At 35.5% G+C, this 26,771-nt stretch overlaps 1 protein-coding gene across 1 annotated transcript in view; it reads right to left on the minus strand.

Annotated features, from left to right (window-relative positions):
* Window positions 1–26,771, minus strand: part of SPAG16 (sperm associated antigen 16) — a 906,862-nt gene that overhangs the window by 748,377 nt on the left and 131,714 nt on the right. The window contains exon 10 of the mRNA XM_007456417.1: window positions 3,473–3,600. Coding sequence (XP_007456479.1) covers window positions 3,473–3,600 — 128 coding nt within the window. The remainder of the gene's footprint in view (window positions 1–3,472; window positions 3,601–26,771) is intronic.

The following is a 26,771-nucleotide window of genomic DNA, read 5'->3' on the forward strand; positions in this document are numbered from 1 at the left end:
CAGCAGGAAGACCAGGACCATGCAAATAATGAGAGTCAGGAGAGTAAATGCAGAGGTGGTGGTTGTATTGACTGCAGCTGAGAGGAGAGGAAAACGAGAACGGAAGTGGCCACTGGTGGTGGACACCGAAGCAGGGAATGACTGACAAGAGTTACTTCCAGAGCAGAGGAAAGGAAGGGAGCTCCCCTGGAGGGGAGAATGGAAGAGCAAGTGGAAGCTGTTAGCTCAGTCAGCAGTACTGCCAACTTTTTTAGTGAAAGTGAGCAGAGCAGCTTCTAGGAAAACAGCATAGGTTTGGTGGGGGGTTGTAGGTTCAAGAAAAAGTCTTTTTTTTTAACTAATAGGAGTTACTGGAGTATATTTTCTAGGCTGATGGGAACCATCCTGTGAAAGTGGGAGAAAGACGTCTATCTCAGAACTTAAAAACTCTGTTACCTAATCTGATTTAAAATCCTTCTGGTTCTTCAACCTATGAAACTGCACTCTATAAAAATGCAAATTAGTAAGACATTAAATTTTTTTAAATTATCTGGAATTTAATATGCACTTATTTTATTATGACCTTGTTGGAAAAACATACTAAAATACATTTTAATAAATCTGTGTTTTCCAGGGAAAGAACATACAATTAAATTCTGCACTTAAACACAATCTAATTAATTATTTTAATATTTAAGTTTAAAGCAATTATCCTACGTCAAGCTTGTCAGGGGAAAAAAGTATCTTGGCCAAACTCATAGGTTATACAGTTGTATGTTACTGACATACCTGTATGCTTGATTATAAAAATAGAAACTATTTCCTTGGGCTTTTTCTATAAAATACCTTGTGGTTCATTCACTGTTTTATGGTCTGCTTTTGAGTTAACCAGACCTGATACAAAATTTTTCTCTGTGTTTCTCAAGGTCTCTGGGCCTCATCTGTGTGTGCATGTGTGTGTGCGTGTGTGTGTGTGTGTGTGTGTGTGTAAGAGAGAGAGAAAAAAATATATATAGAGAGAGAGAGAGAGAGCTGGGGGAAAAACAGCTGAATCTTGGCATTGAAAGATGCTTTGTAAAACAGTTTATTGTTATTATTGATATTCTTTCATGATCATTGTCATTACTATCATTGTTATTTTGATGAAGTTAAGGAACCTATATACCATAGAGGAAGAACTTTATTTCCACTGATGATAATTGAAAAACAAAATAAATAAATAAATTCACAGTCACTTATAAAACAAAAACCATTTTTTATTCTTTAAAAAAACATATAATTGAGTCAATAAACATTATACTATTAAAGACCTATAAAGTACCAAACCTCTGTGTGTGTATATAGGGTGGTGGGAGCTGGGTGATTCAGTTTTAAATTAAGAATAGAGAATATGAAATTATTTGAGAAACACTAGAAATTTACAGTTGAATTTTATATTATGGCTAGTTAAGGATTGGTGGTATAGAATGAGAGTACAGAGAAAGTAGTAGAATAAAATAGGCGGGAGAGAGAAAAACAAACCTGTAACCAAGAAGAAATGGCGGTATGACGAAGCAGAAACTGAGACAAATTGGTAAAGAAGAAACAGGCAAAAAAAAGGCCCAGGTAAATGAGTTGGCCCAAAGTCACAGCTTAATTTTCCTTTGAGGTATGTTACACTAGAATATTAGTGATTAGTTTTCTACTCACAATTCTTTTTTTTGCTTTTTTTTTTTTTACTGCCTAACTCATAATGCTAGAATCTTCTCTCCTCATGGTCTAACTAGTGAAGATCATGACAGAGAAATTATTCCCTGGGTTGCAGTAGTAGTTATCAGGGCAGCTGTCTTTCCAAAGTCTGCAAATAAATTAAGCTGGAATCCAGACTTTGTTTCTGACTAAGAGTCAAATGTTTCCCTCTTTCTCTTCTCCACATTTTCATTTAGTAAAAGCTTTTCCCTTAACCGCCACTTAATCGTTGGTCAACATTTCCCATTCTCTCTGTAAAACACTCTGGCTGTGCTAGCAGTGCCCTGACTGCTCAGAGCTTCCAGACCATGTCCCAGCAGACCAGCACAAGCCACTCCCACCAGCTAAGGTCCACTATCACAAAGAGTCAGTGGAGTTTGTTACTAAACCTCATAAGCCAGTTGCATTTGCTACTATAATGTAATTAAAAACTAATCAAGGTGATGAAATATAAGTGTGATAAGAAGAATTGCTATCAATGAAAAATTAATGCCATGGAAATGTGAGGAGATCATCTTCTGAGCATCTGAAGTTCTTGTTTCAGATTAAGAAAATCATAAAATTGAAATTGTTAGTGATACATTATTGGTATAGCTTATGCAAGAAATATGATGTAGAATTCCAATCAACAGTCACTTAAGGAAAGAAAAAGCCATGGCCTTACATCAAAAGACTGGCATGTGAATGAAAATTAACTGTTTTAAGTTGAAATAGACTACTTAAGGTATGAATGTATCATTATGGTTCCTTTTACTAACAGACCTATTCAATTCATTAACCTACTGGTTTTGGTCATGGCAGAGTCTTGCTACATGAAAATAATCAAACAAATAGGTCTTAGAAAGTAAATATACATACAGTCATCAAGAGCAAAGTAAACTTTGCAAAATAAAACAAAACAAAACAAGAAAAACCTCACCACAGTTAAGTGTAGGTTATTAGAGTTGGTTAACATCCTCTTCTGAGACATTTTTCCTCACTAAGTATAAGAGGAGCAATTACATAATGTTTGCTATACATTTTTGTACAAATTTCTTAAAAATCAATAATATAAACTTGGGATTATATGAACAAATACAAGAAAACAATATTACTTACCTAAACCATAATCAAAATGATGTATCCATGATTATTTACAAAAGCTGACCACTCAGTAAAATTTTAAAGTACCATAGAAATCTACTGTAGAATGTATATTTACTGATTCTCCACAGAAATATTTTTCTCAAACACTCTGAATAGGAGTAGTATAAATTTTATATAAAATGTTTCCTATGAATGTAAATATGCAGATTCATAAAACTTATTAGCAAGTAATAAGTTTTGCTTTTAAACTGATGTGATTATGGTTCACAAAACTATGGTCCTCAAAACAAAATAATGTGTTAATGTGGAAAAAAACATACACTGATAAAATTTTAAGTAAAATAATCAAATGAAATGCATAGCTGCTGAGATCCTATTTTTAAAACAAATCCTACAAACCTCTCTAAAAACAATCTGTGCTTTATTTTAAGCCAGAACTGCAACCTCTACATTAAAAATGCACAGTAGTGCACTTAGGCTGTACTGCCACCAAGTGCCTAAACCAGTTAGTTTTGAGACTCTTGCAACAGCTTTAAGAGGATTCTTTCAGTGTTATAAGTAGCAATTTCAGAAACAGGCTAAGAGCAAAACACTTTGACCATAAACAGCTATAAGAGCATCAAAATTTAGACATGACAATAAAATCTCAAAGGTATTAATAAAACATCAAGAATCTTACCAGCTCACTGGAAGTTCGTGAAGTCTAAATATGTTATTCAGCTTGTAGTCAAATTTTGCTGGACAAATATTTTCTTTGCATAAACACAGGTTTGGATTTGGTTGCATATCAGTGGGAAACACTGAATCCTAGAGAAAAAAATATAGCAAGAGTTCTGTGTAAAATAGACAACTCATTGCAAACACTGATACAGTTTTATTTAATATTATATTAGAATATAAATGCTACTATTATAATCCATCAGGATTTACCTTAAATCCCTTATTCCTGATTTTAGTTTTGAGAAAATATGTAAAAAACATAAAATTTTAAATAAGGCATATATCTACTTGCATAAATCTAAACTGCATACTACATGGTAAAAATTACTTGAAAATAATCCCCTTATTGAATTACAATGAAGCACAATATAGCATTGCCTTATATTATTGGTCTATTGTCCTTTTGCAATGTTTCCATCCCCAACAGTAACATCAACAAAATCTGTGATTATTTTTATACTCCTTTTGTTCTCTATAAGTGGGGAACTAAACACATTTTAATTGGATAACAAAATAACATTTATTAATTGATAATTATGGTTTTCTTTAAATCTGAGGACATAGGGCTAAATTAAAGGTACTTACTAAAGATAAAAAATTTCTGTCATAATCATTTTAAATCTCACATACATTAGAATCGACATCTGCCATGTGTTGCTCATTTCCCTCCCCACCCAGCAAACTCTAACGAGAGATAAAAGATCATTTTCAGCCCATGAGAAAGTGTTCTCTCCTCAGTGGAAAGAAGACATGCTATGAATAGCACTTAATTAACACTTAATGATGGATGGATTAATGGTTCAGTTCTACACAAAAAGGAAGTAATCAATCTGCTTACCCTTAACACTTTAAAACTGCCTTTAAAAGAGGGAGACATACTATTCATTTGCACACCCATTCATTTATTCAAAAAATATTTATGAGTGCTACTTTATCCCAAACATTATTCTAGGCATAGGGAATCCACCAATGAACAAAGCAGATAAAAAGATTTGCCCTGGGCTTCCTTGGTGGCGCAGTGGTTGAGAGTCAGCCTGCCGATACAGGGGACGCAGGTTCGTGCCCAGGTCCGGGAAGATCCCACATGCCGCGGAGCGGCTGGGCCCGTGAGCCATGGCCGCTGAGCCTGCGCGTCCAGAGCCTGTGCTCCGCAACGGGAGAGGCCACAACAGTGAGAGGCCCACGTACCGCAAAAAAACACAAAACAAAAAACAAAATAAAAGATTTGCCCTTGTGGAGGTTCCTGTGCTCCAACGGGAGAGGCCACAACAGTGAGAGGCCCACGTACCGAAAAAAAACACAAAACAAAAAACAAAATAAAAGATTTGCCCTTGTGGAGGTTACATTGCAACAGATTCTTTATTATATCCTCAGAGTTGGAAAATGATAAAGCCAATTTTCATAAATGAAGTATTTTTCTGATCAAGAAAGTAATATACATCCTTATAGAAATTTTATGCATTTTATAATATTACAAAGAAAAAAATTAAAATTATTCTTACCACCCAGTATAATTACTATTATCACTCTGGTTTAAGAATTTGTCTGCCTCTCTTTCTCAATTTTTACAAAACTGGAACCATGCTCTATTATCCACCCTCCATTTTTCATTTAACATTATATTACTGTATTTTCACAGTATTTAGTCTACTTTGAAAGAATGATAAATGTCATATTTTACTTAACATCGGCTATATTTGTTTGCCTTATGATTATCGATGCTGTGAACAGGGTTTTCTGTCTATAAATCTGCACTCTACTGATTATATCCTTAAAACACAATTTAGAAGTATAAATAAATAATAATCCAAATAAAATTAACATTTAACAAAAAACATGATACCTCTTCACGGATTGCTCTTTAGAATTGTTATATGAATTGACACCCCTGTCAGTTATATAGTAATATATACAATGTACCACATCTTTGCTATGGGCACAGTCACACATGCACATATTTCTTTCTCTTACGAATATTTATTATTGAGTGTCTATTTCACGGCAGGCACTGGTTTCAGCTCTTACAATATATCACTGACCAAAGTAGACCTTGTGGAACTTGCATTCTAGCATGAGGACTCCATAAACAATAAAATAATAAATATGTAATTACATGATAAAAAGTCTGAAAAAACTGTTGCTAATTCATATATAAAACTATTTCATTGGTGTTTTGCCAATGAATTGATTAGATTAACTATTTTTGTATTTCTTTTTGTACTTCATTTTCTCTCAACTGTATATTTATGCCTTTTGCCCCTTTTCCTATCGTTGTGATGGTACCTCATTTTAATAATATTGCTTGGGCTGGAAATGGAGGTAGGATAAATTATTATGTTGGAAAACATAGCAAGGTGGAGCAGGATCCATTCTGAGTATAATTTTTTGACTACATGGAAATATCTAGAACCATGAACTTATTATCTACAGCAACTTGTATAACCACTGTTAAACCGATCATTATATAAAACTAATACAAGGCATTTAACAAACCTAATCAACTACAACCTGTTTGATATATAGGGAAATATAATAATAACTGAACAACTATTTTAAAAGAAGATTTACAAGAGCAGTAAAGGTCCAGAAACAGCAATCCTATCTAAATATAGATGCACTTGCAGAGGCAAAACGTTAAGACCCTTTATAACCCAGCCTGTATACTGAAACGTTCCAGGAGGCAATAGCCAATAAATTGGCAGGCACGATCAGAAAGGTAAATACAAGATACATAAATAAGGACAGTGCATAGAGGAAGGAAAATAAATCTTAAAACTATTCTTTCAAGCTACATAACCATTATCATTCCTTTGTACTGACAAGGTACAATTTGAGGGCAAAGCTAAACTCTCAGTAATGTGCTTTGACAGGTCAATGGTCTCAACTCTGAGGACATGCTGAAATTACCATGTAGCTTTTTAAACCATACCAATACCATGAAGCCCCACCCCAGACCACTTAAGTAATAATTTCTGAAAGAGAGGCTCTGATACTGGTATTTATTTTATTTTAAAGCTCCCCATGTGAAATAAATGTCAGGATTGAAAATCTTGGCTTTTCCTCACAATTCAGCTTTACTACATACTATTATGTGAATTTAGTCAAGCTACTTAACAAACTTTCTAAGCTGTATTCTCCCACCTGTAAAATACAATCAAAATCATACTGAATTCATAGACTGCTATGAGGATTAAGTGAGATAATCTCTGTAGAGCACCAATCATATGCTTGGCATCTAATAAATCCTTAATAAACATTAGCTATTTCTGCGTTTATTATTGCTGCAACTAGTGGCACATGTTAATTTCAACTGGTGAGTAAAAGGTGAGTAAATTCATTGAGTTATTTCATACTTTACTTACTTATTATAAAATACTCTATCTTAATCAAATTCCAGGATTAATTTCTCCTGGTATGCTGATTACAGCAGACTCTACTATGACCCAACCTGTCGGAATACAGTCTCATATCTGTTAACTGCTGGCTATCTCTCTTCGTCCCAGGATCAATAATAAAAGGAGTCCTTGCTTCACTGGCCAGCCAGCTGAGGTCAAATACAGCCTTGCTGCTTATATTCATAGGATGAAACACCAGATGGGTAACTTTCTCTCCATTTCAGTGATATATCAGTTAGGCATCCCCTGTATCTATCCTGATTGGGAAGCCAATTATCTATTTTGGCCTCATTCCACATTAGTCTCTTGGGTACCCAGGCTCCGTATCTATGCCATTTGACTTGTGTCTGCTTCTCTATCTTGTTTATTGTTTTCCATTGAGCTAACGTTCACGGGAATTGCCCAGAACAACCTTGAATCTGAAGCTCAAAATTATTCACTCAGGCGTTCACTTAACATTTGAGTGTTTACTTTGTGTCGGGCACTAGTGTAGTTTACCAGACCACAAATATAACTAGAATACACTCCTTCCATTGCAAGGACTCAGTCTCAAGAAGAAACAATATAAATGAAAAGGAAAGCTAGAGTAGAAATATGCAGAAGATATTAAGGTGAAGAAATAAGCAATAAAACTATTGGAACGAAGTAGATGAAATTATCATAAGTTGCATATATTGTGATTACATTGATAGATGACAGAGATAGATAGATAATGTGTATGAAGCCAAATGGAAAAAGGAATTATAAAGAGGCCACATTACTACAAATGTACTACAAATTATAAAAGTAGCAACCTTCATACATGCAATGAATGAACAGAAGATATAAAAGAAAAATATTTCATCAAATCAAGCAACAATAAAATATACAATACCTCATAGAACACTAATAAGAAATTTACTAAACCTACAGAAAGAAAAACACACTTTATTCAGAGATATAAAGCAAGGGCTGATTTAATATAGATAGTCCATGGACTCAGATAGAAAGTCTATTAATGAACTTCAGAAGTTTGATTTAAATATTTAATTCAATTCAAATAAAAACTTCAGTGTGAATTTTGAGGAGTCTTAGAAAATTATTCTAAAATTAATCTGGAATAACAAACCAGGCAAAATTGCATTGACATTTATAATATCTCCATTTTACAGCTGAGAAAACAAACTCATAGTAATTGATCCAAATACAAACAAAAAGTTTAAGTATAAATGACTCCAAATCAAACAATTTTTCAACTATTACAAAATGATTACTAAACAAGAATGGAATATTTCCTTAATCATTCAGTTATCAAATTGAATAAAGACATAATTTTTGATAATATAATAATGTAAACTGTTGGACAAGATATGGAAAAAAAATATTCTCTCACTTGGGGTGAGTGTAAACTGATTTGACTTTTCAAAGAAATATCTATCGAAATAAAAATTGACTTGGTAATTCCACAGCTAGGAATTTGCCTTGTGGATATTCTCACAAAGTTTCACCAAATTACATACACAAGTTTTCTTTTCTGTTTATGTTTTTTTATTTATTTGTTTTTGTGATTTGCTTTTGTTTTCTAATACACAGCATTTCTTACAATATAAGATATTAAAAGCAATCTAACTGTGCATCAATACCTTGATTTACTTTAAAAATTATAGTACTATTCTGGTGTACCACCTTTAAATAGAATGAGGTACATGCAGTGCTGATATAACCCTAGCACACTAGTATGGCCCTGTCAGTTGTTAAAATACTGAAAGATATTCATACTACTTGGAAAACAGCTGATACCCTGATCACATACTCCATACTCCTCTCACCCCCACATTCTAGCTCCTTCTATGGGTACAACCCCTGCCCCTGACTTATTCATTTTATTGCCTAATTAAGGTAATTTCTGGCACACCTGGGGCTCCAGGACCATTCTCCCACCCTACATCCAGCATCCATTCTGATTGGTCAGTGCTTATGCTCTAATGGTTGTCAAATATTTTGAATATCACTCTAAATTTATATATACTTATACAAAATTAACTCTATATTATTAACTTAAAACATTTACAGAATAGCATATAAGGAAAATCATTCCATTTTTATAAAATAAAAAAAGGTTCTACATAGGTAAGTGCTAATGTATCTTTGAAACATTTTTAGAGAGAGACAGAGAGAGCAAGAATCTTAACAGTGGTCACCAGGAGGAGATCAAGATGGCAGAGCAGGAGGATGTGGAGCTCACCAACCACCATGAACACATCAAAAATTCAACAACATGTGGAGTGATTCTCATTGAAAACAAACTGGAGACTGGCAGAAAGACTCTTACACAAACAACACTGTAAGAAAGATCTAGACGTAGTCAGGTAGGAAGGTAAGGGAAGTGATCAGATCGGTACCTGAGCCCCTAGGAGGGGACACAGAAGAGGAGCGAGATTACACAGGCTTGGCAACCCTTCCTTGGGGGTGGGCAGTTGAAACCCCGTATTGGGTGTCCCAGCCCTGGGGTAGGACGCCAAGAGGACAAGTCCCCTTAGCTGGTTTGAAAACCAGTGAGACTGACAGTTGGACTGTAAGAAACTGAGACTCTGCTTGTGAAAAGTGCACACATGCTTGCTTACTCCCAAAACAAGGCAGAGGAAGCAGACTGAAACTGCCCAGGACTTGGGCCAGTTTCCCACAACCACCCCAGCAGGCTCCTCAGCTTGAGCTGAGAACTGGCTCCCGTCCCTCTTGCTCCATGGTGCAGTTACACACTAGGTTGAAGGCTGCCACAGCCAAGGAGAGTGCACAGATGTGGGGGATGGAGCCAGCTCAGACCTGACAGAGCATCCAAATGGAGCAAGGGCAAACATTACTGGTGTTCATAAGGGCAGGAGATGAGGAGTGGTCTGGAGCTCTGACTGGTACCAGGACCACCCTACCACATGCCTCAGCCCATGCCAAGCACCTGTTCTGGCCCCTCTTGCTCTATAATGCAGCTCCCCACTAGGGCAGAGGCTGCCACTTCTAAGGAAGGCATGGAGTTGTGGGGGAAGGAGTTGACTCAGACCTGGCACAGCATCTGAAAGGGGCAAAAGAAGCCATCACTGGCATTCGTGGGGGACAGGAGATCAGGAGTGTTCTGGAGCTCTGACTGGTGCTGGGACCACCCCAGCCTGCAAGTCGGCCCATGCCAAGCTCCTGCTCCAGCCCCTCTTGTTTCAGCAATGCTCCTCTCTGGACTGAACATGTCAATGCTTGGGGCAGAAAGCACACACTTCGAGGGAACAGAACCAGATCAGACATGAACACCAGGGCTTCTGCTCCAGCAACATGGGATTCAACCCACCCCCGATATGGTGGTGTTGGCTATGGAGCAGAAAAGAAGCCCCAGCTAACATCTGGCTCTGGTCCTAGCTCTTCCATCTCCAGTCCTACCTACTACTGATGTGATGGCTGCTAGAACACACTGAATGATGACATGACGTCTGCTCACTTCAGATTCAGCTCTGCCACCAAAGCCATTGGACACATGCAGACTATATAGGGACATTCCTACAGAAGGACAGGAATATGTAACTAACTGTTTGACCTAATTTCATAAAGATGGAGAAATTAAGCAAAATGAGAAAACAGAGTAATTTTTTTTCAAAAGAAAGAACAAAAACCTGAAAAAACAATTAATGAAACAGACATAAACAATTTACCAGAGTAAAAAGTTCAAAGGATTAGTAATAAGAATGCTAAATGAACTAGAGAAAAGAATAGATGAACATGGTGAGGATTTTAATAAGAAACTAGTCAGAACTGAAAAATACAATAACTGAAATGAAAAACACACTAGAAAGAATTAAAAGTAGACTAGGTGATAGAGAAGAACACATAAGTGATATGGAAGATAGGATAATGAAAATCACCCAATGAAAACAGCAAAAAGAAAAATAAATTTTAAAAATGAGAACAGTTTAAGGAACTTTTATGACAATATCAAGCAGACCAACATTCACATTATAGGGGTTCCTGGAGAAGAGAGAGAGAAAAGGGTCAAAAATGTATTTGATGAAATTATGGATGAAAATTTCCCAAATCTGATGAAGGAAACAGTATCAAGGTACAAGAAGCACAGAGAGTCCCCAAAAAAGGTGATTCCAAAAGGAAGTACAGCAAGACATATTATAATTAAAATGGCAAAAGTTAAACATAAAGAGACAATTCTAAAGGCATTATGAGAAAAACAAAGAGTCACATATAAGGGAACCCCCACATGGCTATCAGTTGATTTTTCTGGAGAAAGTTTGCAGGCCAAAAGAGAAGGGCATGATATATTTACATGCTGAAAGAGAAACACCTACAAACCTTGATACTCCACCAGGCAAGATTATCATTTAAAATGGAAGTAGAGGAAAAAACTTCTCAGACAGACAAAAACTAAAAGAGTTAATGAATACCAAAATGACCTTAAAAGAAATGTTAAAGGGTCTTAACAGTGAAGGAGAAAACATGAAGACGTAAAATAGGACATCAAAAACAGAAAATGTCGGGGAGGGGAGTAAAAAAATGTAGATCTTTTAGAATGTATTTGAAGTAAATGACTACCAGTTTAAAACAAGTAGATATAGGTCAACATACATGAACCCCATAGTAATCACAAATCAAAAACCTACAATGGATATACAAAAGCTAGAGAGAAAGGAACACAAGCATACAAATAAGGAAGATCATAAAATCATAAGGGAAGAAATTTAAAAAGAACAGAGAAGAACCACAGAAACAACCAGAAAACAAGTAACAAAACTGGAATAAGTACTTATCCATCAATATTCACTTTAAATGTCAATAGACTAAATGCTCTAATCAAAAACATGCCATGTGGTGGCTGATTAGATAAAAAAAAGAAGAACAAGACCCATTTATATGCTGCTTATAAGAGATGCATTTAAAAGCTAAGGACACACAGACTGAAAGCAAGGGGATGGAAAAAGAAATTTTATGCAGATGGAAATAACAAGAAAGTTGGGGTAACAATACTCATATCAGACAAAAGATCAAAGAAGCAAAGAGCTAGTTTTTTTAAAATATAAACAAAATTGATAAGCCTTTAACATGCTCCTCAAAAAAAGAAAGAGGACCCACATAAACAAAATAAGAAATGAAAGAGCAGAAATGACAACTGATACCATGAAACACAAAAAAATTAAGAGAATACTACAAACAGTTATACGCTAACTAACTGAAAAACTTAGAAGAAATGAATACATTTCTAGAAACAGTCTTCCAATACTGAATCAGGAAGAAATAGAAAATCTGAACAGACCAATAGCTAGAAGAGAAATTGAGTTTGTAATTAAAAAAAAAACAAAACAAAACCTCCCAGCAAACAAAAGTCTAGGACCAAATGGCTTCACAGGGGACTTCTACCAAACATATTAAGAAGGGCTAGTATCTATCTTCTCAAACTGTTCCAAAAATTGAAGAGAAGGAATCATACCCAAGTTCATTCTATAAAGCCACCATTACCCTGACACCAAAACTAGACAAAGACATTATAAAAAGAAACTACAGGCCAATATCTCTAATGAATATAGATGCAAAAATCCTCAACAAAATATTAGCAAACCAAATTCAATGATATATAAAAAGGATCATACACCACAATCGAGAGGGATTTACTCCAGGGATGCAAGAATGGAATATATCTGCGAATCTAGCAATGTAATACATCACATTAACAAAAGGATAAAAAATCACCTGATCATCTCAATAGATGCAGAAAAAGCATTTGGCAAAACTCAACATCCATTCATGATAAAAACGTTCATCAAAGGTTGTATAGAGGAAACATATCTCAACATTATAAAGGCCATTTATAACAAACCCACAGCAAACATCATATTCAGCATTGAAAACCTAAGGCATGTAAAACTTTTCATCTAAAATCAGGAACAAGATAAGGATGACCATTCTCGCCACTTCTGTTTAATGTAGTAGTGGAAGTTCTAGCTACAGTAATCAGACAACAAAAAGAAATAAAAGCCATCCAAATTGGAAGGGAAGAAATAAAACTCACTATTTGCAAATGACATGACACTACATATAGAAAAACCTGAAAGTCTCCACTACAAAACTATTAGAATTAATAAATGAATACAGTAAAGTTGCAGGAAAACAGATTAATATACAGAAATCTGTTGCTTTTCTATGCACTACTAATGAAATATCAGAAAGAGAAAGCAAGAAAACAATCTCATTTAAAATCTCATCCAAAAGAATAAAATACCTTGGAATAAACTTAGCCAAGGAGGTGAACACTTATACTCTGAACATTTTAAGACATTCATGAAGGAAACGGAAGATGATACAAAGAAATTAAAAGGTATCCTCTGTTCATGGATTGGAAGAATTAATATTGTTAAAATGTCCATACTACCCAGAGCAATCTACAGATTTTATGCAATCCCTATCAAAAAATCCCTGACATTTTTCACAGAACTAGAACAAATAATGTTAAAATTTACATGGAACCACAAAAGACCCCAAATAGCCAAAGCAATCTTGAGTAAAAGAACAAAGCTGAAAATATCACATTCCCTGTCTTCAGACTATAACATAAAGGTACACTAATCAAGATAGTATGGTACTGACACAAAAACAGACACATAGATCAATGGAATAGGATAGAGAACCCATAAATAAACTCACACACTTATGAACAATTAATTTACAACAAAGGAGGTAAGAATATATAATGGAGAAAAGACAGTCTATTCAATAAATGGTGCTGGGAAAACTGGACAGCTACATGTAAAAGAATGAAATTCTCACACCATATAGAAAAATAAACTCAAAGTGGATTAAAGACCTAGATGTAAGATCTGAAACCATAAAATTCCTAGAAGAGAACATAGGCAGAATACTCTAACATAAATCATAGCAATGTTTTTTTGGATTAGTCTCCTCAGGCAAAAGAAATGAGCAAAAATAAACAAATGGGATCTATTTAAATTTTAGACCTTTTGCACAGCAAAGGAAACATCAACAAAACAAAAAGACAACCTACTGAATGAGAGAAAATATTTGCAAATGATATGACTGATAAGGGGCTAACATCCAAAATATATAAATAGCTCATACAACTCAATGTCTAAAAACCAAACAACCCAATTAAATAATGGGAAGAATACCTGAACAGTCATCTTTCTAAGATATACCGATGGCCAACAGGCACATGTGAAGATGCTCAACATCGCTAATAATCAGATAAATGAAAATCAAAACCTCAAAGAGCTACCACCTCACATCTGTCAGAATTGCTATCATCAAAAAGTCTGTAAATAATAAATAATGGCAAGGATGTATAGAAAAGGGAACCCTAGTACACTTGGTGGGAATCTAAATTGGTGTAGCCACTATGGAAAACATTACAGGGAGGTTCCTCAAAAAACTGAAAATAGAACTACCATATGATCCAGCATTTCTACTATGGGGTATATACCCAAAGGAAAAAAACACTATTAAAAAGATACATGCACCCCCATGTTTATAACAGCATTATTTACAATAGCCGAGATATGGAAGCAACTTAATTGTCCAGCAATAGATGAATGGATAATTGTCTAGCAATAGATGAATGCGCGCACACACACACACACACACACACACACACACACACGCTGGAATATTACTCTGCCATAAAAAGAATGAAATATTTCCATAAAAAATAATGAAATATTTGCAACAACACAGATGGATCCAGATGTTATCAATATTATGCTTAGTGAAATAAGTCACACAGGTAAAGACGAATACTCTGTTATCACTTATATGTGGAATCTAAAAAATAAAACAAATGAATATGGCAAAACAGTAACAGACTCACATATAGAGAACAAACTTGTGGTTACCAGTGGGGAGAGGAAAGGGTAGAGGGGAAAGACAAGGGTTGAAGATTAAGAGTCATAAACTACAGTATAAAATAAATAAGCTATAAGGATATGTTGTACTGTATAGGGAATATAGCCAAAACTCTATAATAACTTTAAATGGAAGTATAATAGATAAAAATATTTAATTACTGTGTATACCTGAAACTAATATAATATTGGAAATGAACTATACTTCAATAAAATATATAAAAAATTAAACAGAGGTGGTAGCTATGAATGTTCATAGCAGCACTATTTACAAGACATGGAAGCTAAGACATGGAAGCAATCTAAATGTCCATCGACAGATGGATAAAGAAGATGTGGTATATATATATACACACACACACAATGGAATATTTTTCAGCTACAAATAGAATGCAATAATGCCATTTGTAGCAATATGGATGGACCTAGAGATTATCATACTAAGTGAAATAAGTCAGACAGAGAAAGACAAATATCAGATGATATCACTTATATGTGGAATTAAAAAATGATACAAATGAACTTATTTATAAAAAAGAAATAGACTCAGACATAGAAAACAAACTTATGGTTACCAAAGGGGAAAGAGGGAAGAAGAATAAATTGGGGACTTGGGATTAACAGATTCACACTACTATATACAAAATAGATAAACAACAAGGACCTACTGTATAGCACAGCGAACTATCCTCAATATCTTGTAATAACCGATGGAAAAGAATCTGAAAAAGAATATACATATAGATAGATAGATAGATAGATCTGAGTCAGTTTGCTGTACACCTGAAACACTGTAAATCAACTATACTTCAATTTTAAAAAAGGAAAAATATTATATTAAAAAACAACAAAACATGAAAAACTTAAAAAAATAAAATAAAAAGGAGGTAGGAGGTTCAGGATCAGAGACTGGGATATGATTATAGAAAGAGTCTGCAGTGATGTCTCCTGAAGATGGAGGAAGGGGCCATGATCCAAGGAATCCAAGCAGCCTCTAGCAGCTGGAAAAGTCCAGGAAAGGATTCTCCCCTAGGGCCTCCAGAAGAAACCCAGCCTTGACACCTTGTTTTCAGATTTCTGCCTTTCAGAACTGTGAGTTAATAAATGTGTTGTTTTAAGCCAAAAAAAAAAAAACTAAAGAAAAAACAAAATAGTTGTCACCAATGGATGCAGTAAATAGAGATCAGAGCAAAGGGAACAGAATTAATTACTTTTAATATTATACCTTTCTTTACTGTTTGAATATTTTATCATATGAATGTATCATTTTCTTAAGTTTTCAAATAAAGTAATGTATATAAAGGATCTAGTCTACACATATTAAATGCCTTCTAACCTGTAACTAGTATTTTCAAACCATGGCTTAATGGGATATGATATAGTTAAAAACTTAGATTTAAATAACTGTTCAAATAAAACAAGTTTGGAGGGTATAACAGAGACTTTAAAGAGCTCTTCTACATTTCCCTGCCTCTCTCAGTTAAACTGAGTTAAAGTTACTGAGTTCTGAAAAACAGGATGTGAGTAGAAATGATGGAAGCCTCTTCAAGTCCTAGCCCTTAAACATCCCAACATAGTTAACCATTTCCCTTCACCTGCCACAATGACTTTGGAGGACTATTTTCCAGGTGGTGTAGCTACCAGATGGCTGCCAATACACCTGAGTCACTGAATGAACTCAGAGGAGTCACACCATCCACAGTGAGTACTAACCTTAGTTGTAAAAGCACTTTGAATTTGGAGGCTTATCTCTTGTAGCAGCTAATGTTGTTTACACTGACCTATACAGTTAAAAATGATGATGCTTAATCATTTGCCATTGACATTAATTTTTAAAACTACAAGGTTAAAAGATGAATGTTTTAAAATAGACAATGCATTAAATGAACACTGCCTTAAAACAGATTTTAAAGTGATTTTTCTCTCCTTGTCCTAAATTCCCATGTTGAGAGGAATTTACCAGAAAAAGAGAAGTTTTGTTCAGGCTTCTGTGCCCTCATTATTTCATTTATCATGCAGGTAGTCCACTGCCCGCTGACAAACTTCACACATCGCTACCTAGGAACGATTGACAGCTGACATTACCTGTTAAGACTTGATTGAGCTAAGTGACATTCACAGTCTGAGTATTAAAATGAGAATGAGTCAGGATAAGTCTTCCTTCTTCACTTATGTATTTGTTCAATTGCTTGACCCTTAGGTTTGCTTGCATTGTTGTGGCTTTAGATTGTAGGGAGGATTATACTTGCAAAATGCTGTTTTCATATGCATTTAGGCATTTTTGATCTAATACTCCTAAAAGTATCTAATAATTCTTTAAAGTTTCTCCTGTATATGATTATATCAAGCAAATAGTTTTGATACATTTTTAAGGCTATCACTGAATCATTCTTTGACCCATATCAAATTAGACTAAAGTAAAAAGACTAGCAAAAACAAAAGGTACAAACAATAAACTATCACTTGAGAACTCCTCTAGTTTGTCATATTTTTAAAGTATATTTCTAGACTAAACTACGTATTCGTGCCAAATCCTCACAACAGTTCTGCATGTTGGATATCATCTCTCTTTTACAATGGACAAAAATAGAGCTCAGGTAGGAGCTGATCAGTGGAGTGATCAGCTAACTGATCAGTGGTAGGACCAGGAATCAAATTCTATCTTCCTGGCCCCAAAGCCTCAGTTATTTCTTCTTTGCCCTATAGCTCCAGTATCTATGTAAGTATTCTTGTGTCTCCAACTGGACCCTATTAACTAAGATACACTGATAAGATACTTAAGACCTAACTTTTCTTCTAGCTTAAAAAAATCATTTGGCTTAACTATAAACTACAAACAGCTCCTGAAGTTGCTGAAGACAATGCCATATCTACTTGGAATTTTCAGAATTCATCTTGAAGCAGGCTTGGGAGTTACAAGGAGGTAGATGAGGGATGAACATGATGAGACTGTATATCATTTTGATTACAACATGGCCACACAAGGATCGTTTATCATTCTCATTTTACTGATGGGTAAAATCAGTCTAAAATAATCTAACCCCTTTCCCAATGTCATGGATTTGTTAGGTTAAGAACCTCGGATTGAAATCCAGGTTTGTCTGACTCCAAAATCCTTTTCATTTTACCATATTTTTTCCCAGTTCTTTCATCAAGGCCTGTTGATTTAAACCTTTTTGTTTTTTTAATGGGCTTCCTAAACAGAAAGAGTAAAGATAATGAAACCTTTTTACCTTAATGGCTTGGTAATCATTATGAAAACTACTGTTGAATAATACAACTTTGTTTACCTTCTAGTTTTTCTGTCTCCTTCTAATTGATTACAACAATTTCTACCCTTTTCTTCATCCCCTTTTTGTGTGGTTTCTAATCTGCTGTAAGCCACAAAATACTACAACCAGATCAATTAAGAATATTTTCTTAACTATGCCAAGAAGGGTCTGTATTAAGACCTTCTACATAGTAGCACAATGATTTTTAACGCAGACCTTGTCTCTGGTGAGATCTCCCTGTTGCTTTTGCTGACGTGTAAGTCTACATTTTTGATGACTGAGTTTCCAGAAGACTCAATATAGATTAATCAATAAAAGTTGCTGTGAAAACTGATTTAACTATTTGGGAAGAAAAGGTAAAATATTGCATCTTATCCTGCTCCCAAATTAATTCCAGATGGATTAGAGTTCACTGTTAAAAAAAAAAAAAAAAAAAAAAAAGGAAAGAAATCATGAAAGAACCAGAAATAACATGTAAGTAAATATTTATATGATTTTGGAATACAGAAGCCCTATCTAAGCATAACATTAAGGAAGAAATCATGAAGTAAAAACAGTTATAATGATTATGCAATTTTTTTTTTTTTTTTTTCCCGGTACGCGGGCCTCACTGCTGTGGCCTCTCCCGTTGCAGAGCACAAGCTCCGGATGCGCAGGCTCAGCGGCCATGGCTCACGGGCCCAGCCGCTCTGCGGCATGTGGAATCTTCCCGGACCGGGGCACGAACCCGTGTCCCCTGCATCGGCAGGCAGACTCTCAACCACTGTGCCACCAGGGAAACCCTATGCAATTTTTTAAACTTCTAAAATTAAAAAAAAAAAAAAAAATCAAAGGAAAAGCTGCAAGGAAAATGTTGTTATGTACAAGTAATAGTATAATTACATATAAAAATAATTTTAAATCAATCATAAAAAATTAGACTCTCTTGAAAATAGTACAGTCTATGGATACAAAAATCACCCATAAAGTAGTCAGTAAGCATGTAAAAATGGTCAGTCTCACTAACAATTTAATAAATACATAATAACAAATGCGATGCTATTCATTTACATATTGGAAAACTATATTTTTAAATGAGAAACTGGTGAGGTACTCTCACATACTGCAAGTAATAATATAAACTTATATCAACTAATTTCTAGAAGGAAATTTAATAATATGTATCAAACTTATTAAGAAATGATCCAATACCTTCTATCAGTAAGCCTATTCCTAAAAATGTATTCTAGGAAAATATTCAGACTAATGTGCTAGGATGTATATATAAAGATATCCATGGACCACTATTTATTAGAGTGAAGTACTAGAAACACCTAAATTCAAAAAACAAAACGATTAGTTAATTGAATTATAGAATACCATGCATCCAGGTGATGGGGCACTATTTAGCTATTAATAATTATATCCACAAAGAAAATTTATGGAATACAAAAGTACTCACATTATATAGAGGACATATATATGATATATCTACATACGCATATGTGTGTGCAACTAAAAGAAAGTGTGCAAAATATTAGTGGTAACTAACTCTGTATGCTGTTTATTTTATATTCACTTCTGCATTTTCAAATTTTTCTAGAAGGAACTGAGATTACTCTTAACACTTGGAAAAGCTTGATATTAAACATATGTATGACGTAAAAATAATACAGGCTAGGATTACACATCTCTGCCCTCTTAAACTTGGGTGTGGCTGTGTGATTTACCTGACCAATGAAATGTGAGCAAAAGCCACATGTGGTACTTCTGGGAACAAGCGTGAAGTGCCAGGACATGTTTGTCCACATCTTTTGTCCCTTCCTCCGATACTACAAAAGCAATGACAAGAGTTTCTTCATCGGCCTGCATTCCCAAAGTGATTATGATGAGCAGAGCCCCTTTGCTGACCCACAATGGCCATGTAGTGTACATGAGATATTTGTTTTTCTGTTTTAAGCCACTGAGATATTTGAGTTGGTTTTTGTGTGTGTTTGAGTATGCAAAGACACCCACATTTCAAACTGGTGTATATAAGATCACGCACACTGAGACTTTGGAATCTCTGAATTTTTCTACCCATTACCAAGTCAAGATAACCTATTACTGTTTTAATCCCCAAGTAAAGTAATCATTTCAGTAATACTCTTCATTTATAAAAATCACACTATGACAGCCTTAATACACTTAAGTTTTAAAGCAAAGAATGAAGTCTACACCCCTCTCGTGCACAGACCTTTTCTGAGAAATGGGAATAATGATCCAATTCATTTGTGTTCTCTTAGCTAAAATTCCCCTTCTGGGAAAGCAATAAATACCTTTCTGTTGGTAACTTTCTGTTTACCACCACACATTTCTGGAGGGCAGCCAGCTGGCACAGGTCCTCTTATTGACACAAAGAGCACACAGCTGGGTTGCTTATGCTTCTATTTCTCTGGAAGGCATCCTAGTGGCTCCCATAGTCACCAGGAGCCTAAACAGATGCTAATCAAAATATAAGCAGGATTCACAGAGGTCAAAGGGTCACTCATACAGTATCTAGTTATAGCTTATGCGTAGCTATTTAAACATAGCTGTTTATTTTCTCAATGGTTTTAAATCAGATCAGTTCACTATAGTAAGAAAATGGTTATAACATCTTTTTAATCCTATTTGACCCAAAAATATAAGCAATTAAATGAAAGATGACAAAAATCAATGAATTAGACATTATGAAAAGGACATAATATATTTAGGTTTGTACAATAAGGCAATTCTCAACTAGCAGTTTTATTTGAAAATGAATGAAGACTTTCTGTCTTTATTAATTCCCCTCACTTAGCAGCATGTAAACTAAAACTGAAAGACCTGGACTTTTCAGTGACTTTTAGGTTATATCCCTCTCACTATAATTTTCATTTAAAATAAACAACTGCAGGGCTTCCGTGGTGGCGCAATGGCTGAGAGTCCGCCTGCCGATGCAGGGGACACGGGTTCGTGTCCTGGTCCGCGAAGACCCCGCATGCCTCAGAGCAGCTGGGCCCGTGAGCCATGGCCGCTGAGCCTGTGCGTCCAGAGCCTGTGCTCCGCAACGGGAGAGGCCACAACAGTGAGAGGCCCGCGTACCACAAAAAAATAAATAAATTTTTTAAAAAATAAAAAAATATACAACTGCAAAATCTCTGTGAAACAGAGACCAAGCATTAGTCTTATAAAGGTTAAATTTGCCCAAAGATATATCTTGACCAGCTAGAGACTGCTGAATTGTATGACTTGTCTAGTTGTATTCACAGCCTAATATATTCTCTAGTTGGCAGGCTTCCAAAATGAAGAATAATCATGCATTTTTGAAACTGAAATTGCAACATTTAACTCAGCCCTCTTATCCTGACTTTAATGCAGTTAAATTAAGAACTGTAATTAAAAAAAAAAATTAAGTCATCCCATTTTTCATTTTGGTAAAACTTGTTATGGAATAATGCAAATATCTAAAAAGTTTCAATTTATATTATATGTAAAATAATCCTGTACAATAAATTATAGCTTTTGTTTAACACTGTTACAATCACACAAAGGAGTTGCAGACTCAAAAATATTCAAAGGAAGGGTGAATGAAATGGAGAGACATATACAGAAAGCACAGAGGATTCTACCATAATGATGACACAGGTGACCATTTCTGTCACAGTGTCAGGCATTGAAGCAGTGCTAAACAATGCTTTATGCAAAAGTCAATAAATGGGGCAACCTTTGAAAATGGTGGACCTGTTTTCAACAGATTTCCTAATTCAACAAATCAAGTTTCATTTATTTGAGTTATGGCATTACTCTGAGTAAATGTCAAGGAATTTCTGATTAGCTTTGTGGATAGAAAGTATGGATAATTATTGACATCTCTCCTCACCAGTTTTATCTGTTTCCATCCCTCAAAGGCAATGCCTTTTTTGTAGCAAGATAAAGTTATCTGCATTAGTGGCTAAGGGGAAACGCCTAATACTTCTGCCCCAACTGGATGGCATCTGTTTGTTTTACATGTCCAGATAGAAATGCAAGCCTGTGCCTAAAGTGATAATCATCTTAGCTGTTGAAGTTTTCACTGTCTATGGATATTCACAAGGATGATCTGCTTGTGGCTTGGTGACTTACAACCTTATGAGACTTCACAGTAAAATAGCTAACTTATACTCTGAGTTACTCAAGGTATTTTCTATTAACATGATCTTCTGCAATATTTATCTTTTTTTTGTTAATACATGCGCTTCAGTGGTCCTTCTTATCTTTGAATTTTAAATAAGGTTGCAGTTTTGACTATATAAAGCAGGTTCTGACATTCAAAAGCCAGGAAGATAACTCAAATGAATTAATTTAGTAGGCACTGAAAGATGTATGTTTAATACATAGATAAATTCTTTACTTCAATGTAGAAATATGCTCTCCCTTTTTTTAGTAAACATATAACTTTCTTGCTCTTTCTTGATCCCATGTTCCCACTTTTGGTAAAGACATGAGTACAAGACATAATTAACTTTTCTCTCTTCTGTAAGAAAAACAAAAGCAAAAATATGAACATTAATTCCAACGTATATAAGTACTCGGTACTGGGAAGACAACTGGGGTGATAACTGTAGAGGCTGAGAAATGCATGCATGTCTTGCTTAAAGCACCAGTTGCCACCAACCAATGGAGGGAATGTAGTATGAATGTAACCCCAATCTTAAAATATAACACTTTTGGGCTTCCCTGGTGGCGCAGTGGTTGAGAGTCCGCCTGCCGATGCAGGGGACACGGGTTCGTGCCCCGGTCCGGGAAGATCCCACATGCCGCGGAGCGGCTGGGCCCGTGAGCCATGGCCGCTGAGCCTGCGCGTCCGGAGCCCGTGCTCCGCAACGGGAGAGGCCACAGCAGTGAGAGGCCCGCGTACCGCAAAAACAAAAATAAGCAAACAAACAAAAAAAACAAATATAGCACTTTTTTTTTTCAGAAGGGGTCAGCTATTGGAGGTTTTCATTGAGTCATTCAATAAATATGTATTGATAGTCCCAATATACCAGACACTATTCCAACTTCCCAAAATATACTAGTAAGGAAACAGAAAAATAAACATCCCAGCCCACACATAGTTTACAATATATTGGGGAGACATAAAATAAACAAACAACAAGTAAACCACATAAAACATCAGAATACAAAAACTGCTACGGGAAGAAAGAAAAGAGCAGAGTAAGGGAGACTGGGAGCACCTTGGGAGAGTGTGCTGTGGGGGATGACTGTGAAAGTTTACATATAGCGGCTGATGCAAGCCCGGGTGGCATCTGAGCAAAGACTTGGGGGCAGTGATGGAGTTGACAATGAAGCTATTTAGGAGAAGAGCATTCCAGGCAGAGGGAAAAGCCAGTTCAACGACTTGAAGGGGGGAGTGAACATGGCGTGTTCCAACAAAAAAGGAGGCCAGCGTGGGTGAAGAAGAAACAAAGAGAAGAAAATATTTTTAGGTGAATTAGAATCGATTACAAATATTGATGACAAATTTACATAATAATTACTCAATCCTGAGAAATATCAGTGTTGGGAGGGCCAAACAAAATACATCTGTGGACTGTCAACTTTCTATCCCTAGCCCTGATCTATGACTTATTAAACTGCTAACATTTTTTAGGTGGGATTGTTTAAAATTTTGATTTCATTGAAGTTGCCTAAGAGTATTCAGAAGGCGAATGGATAATCATAGTTAAATGAATCCTTCTTAACGTTTTTTCCCCCCACTCGCAGAGTGGAAATTAAGCAGAAACTACAGATTCTATTAATTCATTCATAAAAGTGCATTAATGTGCAAGTAGTACGCTAGGTGAGTGGAGTGCAGAGACATGGGAGATAATTCCTGATCTCAAGGAGCTTACAGGCACCTAAAGAGAAACTGTCGCTAGTGAATTATGATCCTTGGGAGTAGAGAATAGGGAGTGAGTGAATACTTTTATAAATACTAGCTATCATAACTTTCATTTTCACAGGTCCCAACAAGCCACACTGCTAACAATTTTTCTATTAGTAATGAAAATAGTACTTGTAATTATGACATTACAGAGTTTACAAAGTCCTCTCACATATAATGTTGCATTGACATAGTGTTTTATTTTGCCATATGGCTAGAATTAAGACAACAAAACAGCTCAAACAATTTGTTTAATTAGAGTCAGAGTGATTTGATTTAAACTAATCACAAAACCAAAAATGTACTTGTTTGCTTATTTTTAATCTTTATAAGTTTCCTGATACATAACCCCACCTAACAAGTTATCTCCCCCAAATATAATCAGGGTTTTATTTTGCATCCAACATCTAAATAAGGCCAAGAACAGGAAGCCATTCAATTTCTAGGAATTGTGCTGAGGTTCTTTTATGGCTGTGGGTGTCAATTAGGAATGATGGATTACAATCTGTTCAGCTGAAATTCCATATACTATCTACACAGTATATCTATGCATTCTGTTTAATGTAAAAGATTGCCTTTGACAGTAGGAATTCCATACCCCATCCCCAAAGTCTGTCAGTTCTTTAGAAGTGGCCTTGGATAACATGGGGTAAGATAACAAGTCAGTCTCACAATACGCACAACAGAATGCCTTTGCCTCTTATTCATCTGTTGTGGATCTCACTATCAACACTTTAAGTAACAATCAGAATGCTAAATTTTTAATATTTTTCAACATTTACCAAAATCTCATTTATGATAGATGTTCTAATGTTAGCCATCAGTTTCGCTGACAGGCATTGTCACTATATTTAGTTTAGTCATCAGAAGACTACATATATAGACCTGCCTCTTAAACAATGAGCTTCTCAGAATTTATTTCATGTCTAATCCTGTAGCATTTTCCTCCATGACTGAGGTTTACTCTAATATCCTTTCTGGCTTCATCTAACTCTACCGAGATATTCCATATGTGCCTCACTCTCTAATACTAAACTTTTTTTCTTATCTTTCACCCAAATCAGTTTCACTTTTTAAAATAATGACCATGATTAATGGCACTGCTTTTCATTTGCAGGTGTTCAATTTGACATCATTCTAATAATTCTTTTTTTTTTTTTTTTTTTTTTTTTGCAGTACGCGGGCCTCTCACCGTTGTGGCCTCTCCCGTTGCAGAGCACAAGCTCCGGACACGCAGGCTCAGCGGCCATGGCTCATGGGCCCAGCCGCTCCACGGCATGTGGGATCTTCTCGGACTGGAGCAGGAACCTATGTCCCCTGCATTGGCAGGCGGACTCTCAACCACTGCGCCACCAGAGAAGCCCTCTAATAATTCTTGAACCACATTTTTTAAATTAATTCACGTCTCTGCATTTACTTGATCCTTTCTTAGTATAAGTCTTCATCCTTTTCCACAAGAGGTTGCTGCAGCCTTTAATGTGTCTCCCTGCTTAAGGAATCCCCCACATAAAATGGCATTACTAAATGGCATATATAGTCAAAAAACATTCCCCTGTATATTACCATCAAATGACCCCCTGCTGTGCACAGGCTAAAGTTTAAACTCCTATGACACAAGCCCAGCCATGGGGATAACCCCAGCCTGTCTCTCTAATTTCATCTTTGACTGCACCCCTAAATACACGCCATGTCACATTACCTCTTTCTTTGTGCCACCCCTGTTATTAATGTAGAACCATACTTATTACAGAATATTGCAATTGTGTCATAGCATAGTCCTTCCATTCAACTATGAGCTATTAGGAAACAAGTATGGAATATTACTCACTTTTGTCTCCCTAGTGTAGTATCTTACACATAACAGGCACTCCATAAATGCCTATTTAGTGAACAAATGACCTTCCAAAAGTCGATGTGTTGTTCATCTCTCATTCATGGAACAGACTCATTATATTCCTCTGAGGTAGAAATGGTATAAAAATAACTTTATAATTTATATTGTTGTGTGTGAACGTACATAGGAATTTTATTTCCCTAATTCAATCAGTAGGTGGTAAATCCTATTGAGGCTAGCTAGAGACATTATTCATTTCTGCACTATGGAATGATAATGAGTGTTAAAGATTTAGTGACTCTGAAAATGCACCTACTGATTAACAATGACCAACCGTAGCACTCAGTAAATATGATTTTTAAAGCCATTATACATTTATATTTTAATAATACCTTTCAGAGATTCTGATTCAACTTCTATCTTTTGACTTCTAGCCATGCATACATAGGCCAAATTTACTATATATTCATAACAAAATCAAAGGTTAGGCAGCAATAATTCAAGATAATCTGTGTTTCAATGATTTCAATCTTTTGTCTTCCGGTTCAAATTAGCTCAATCACTTTCCCAAAAGGTGGCCTCATTCCTGTGTGAATGTTCCTGCAACATTAACAGGCACATACTATGGAGTGAAATATATTCATCCAGATAATTTTCAGCAGAGTCAGACAACCAGGAAGGAGCAAGATCTCTGACAGGGATCCATCTTGATACAATAATTAGGCTTGTTCTAGGACTACAGACCAATTAATTTCAAGCTCCAGGGAATCACAGTCTTGTAGACAGAAAATGGCATTTGAATAAGATGGTGACAAACAACATGCATTAATATAAAAAGAATTTGGACTCTGGGAAAATCAAAACCTAGCACCTCAGATATTTTTAGACACAGAGAGAGTATGGAAATAAGAAACCCAAATGCAACTGAAAACATACAGAGGGTCTAAGTAGGTAAGGATGGAAATATTGAAAAGGTGAATGGCAGAAGACCATGAA

This window comes from Lipotes vexillifer, unplaced genomic scaffold, assembly GCF_000442215.2.
Source record: "Lipotes vexillifer unplaced genomic scaffold, Lipotes_vexillifer_v1.1 scaffold1179, whole genome shotgun sequence".
Lineage (NCBI taxonomy): Eukaryota > Metazoa > Chordata > Mammalia > Artiodactyla > Lipotidae > Lipotes > Lipotes vexillifer.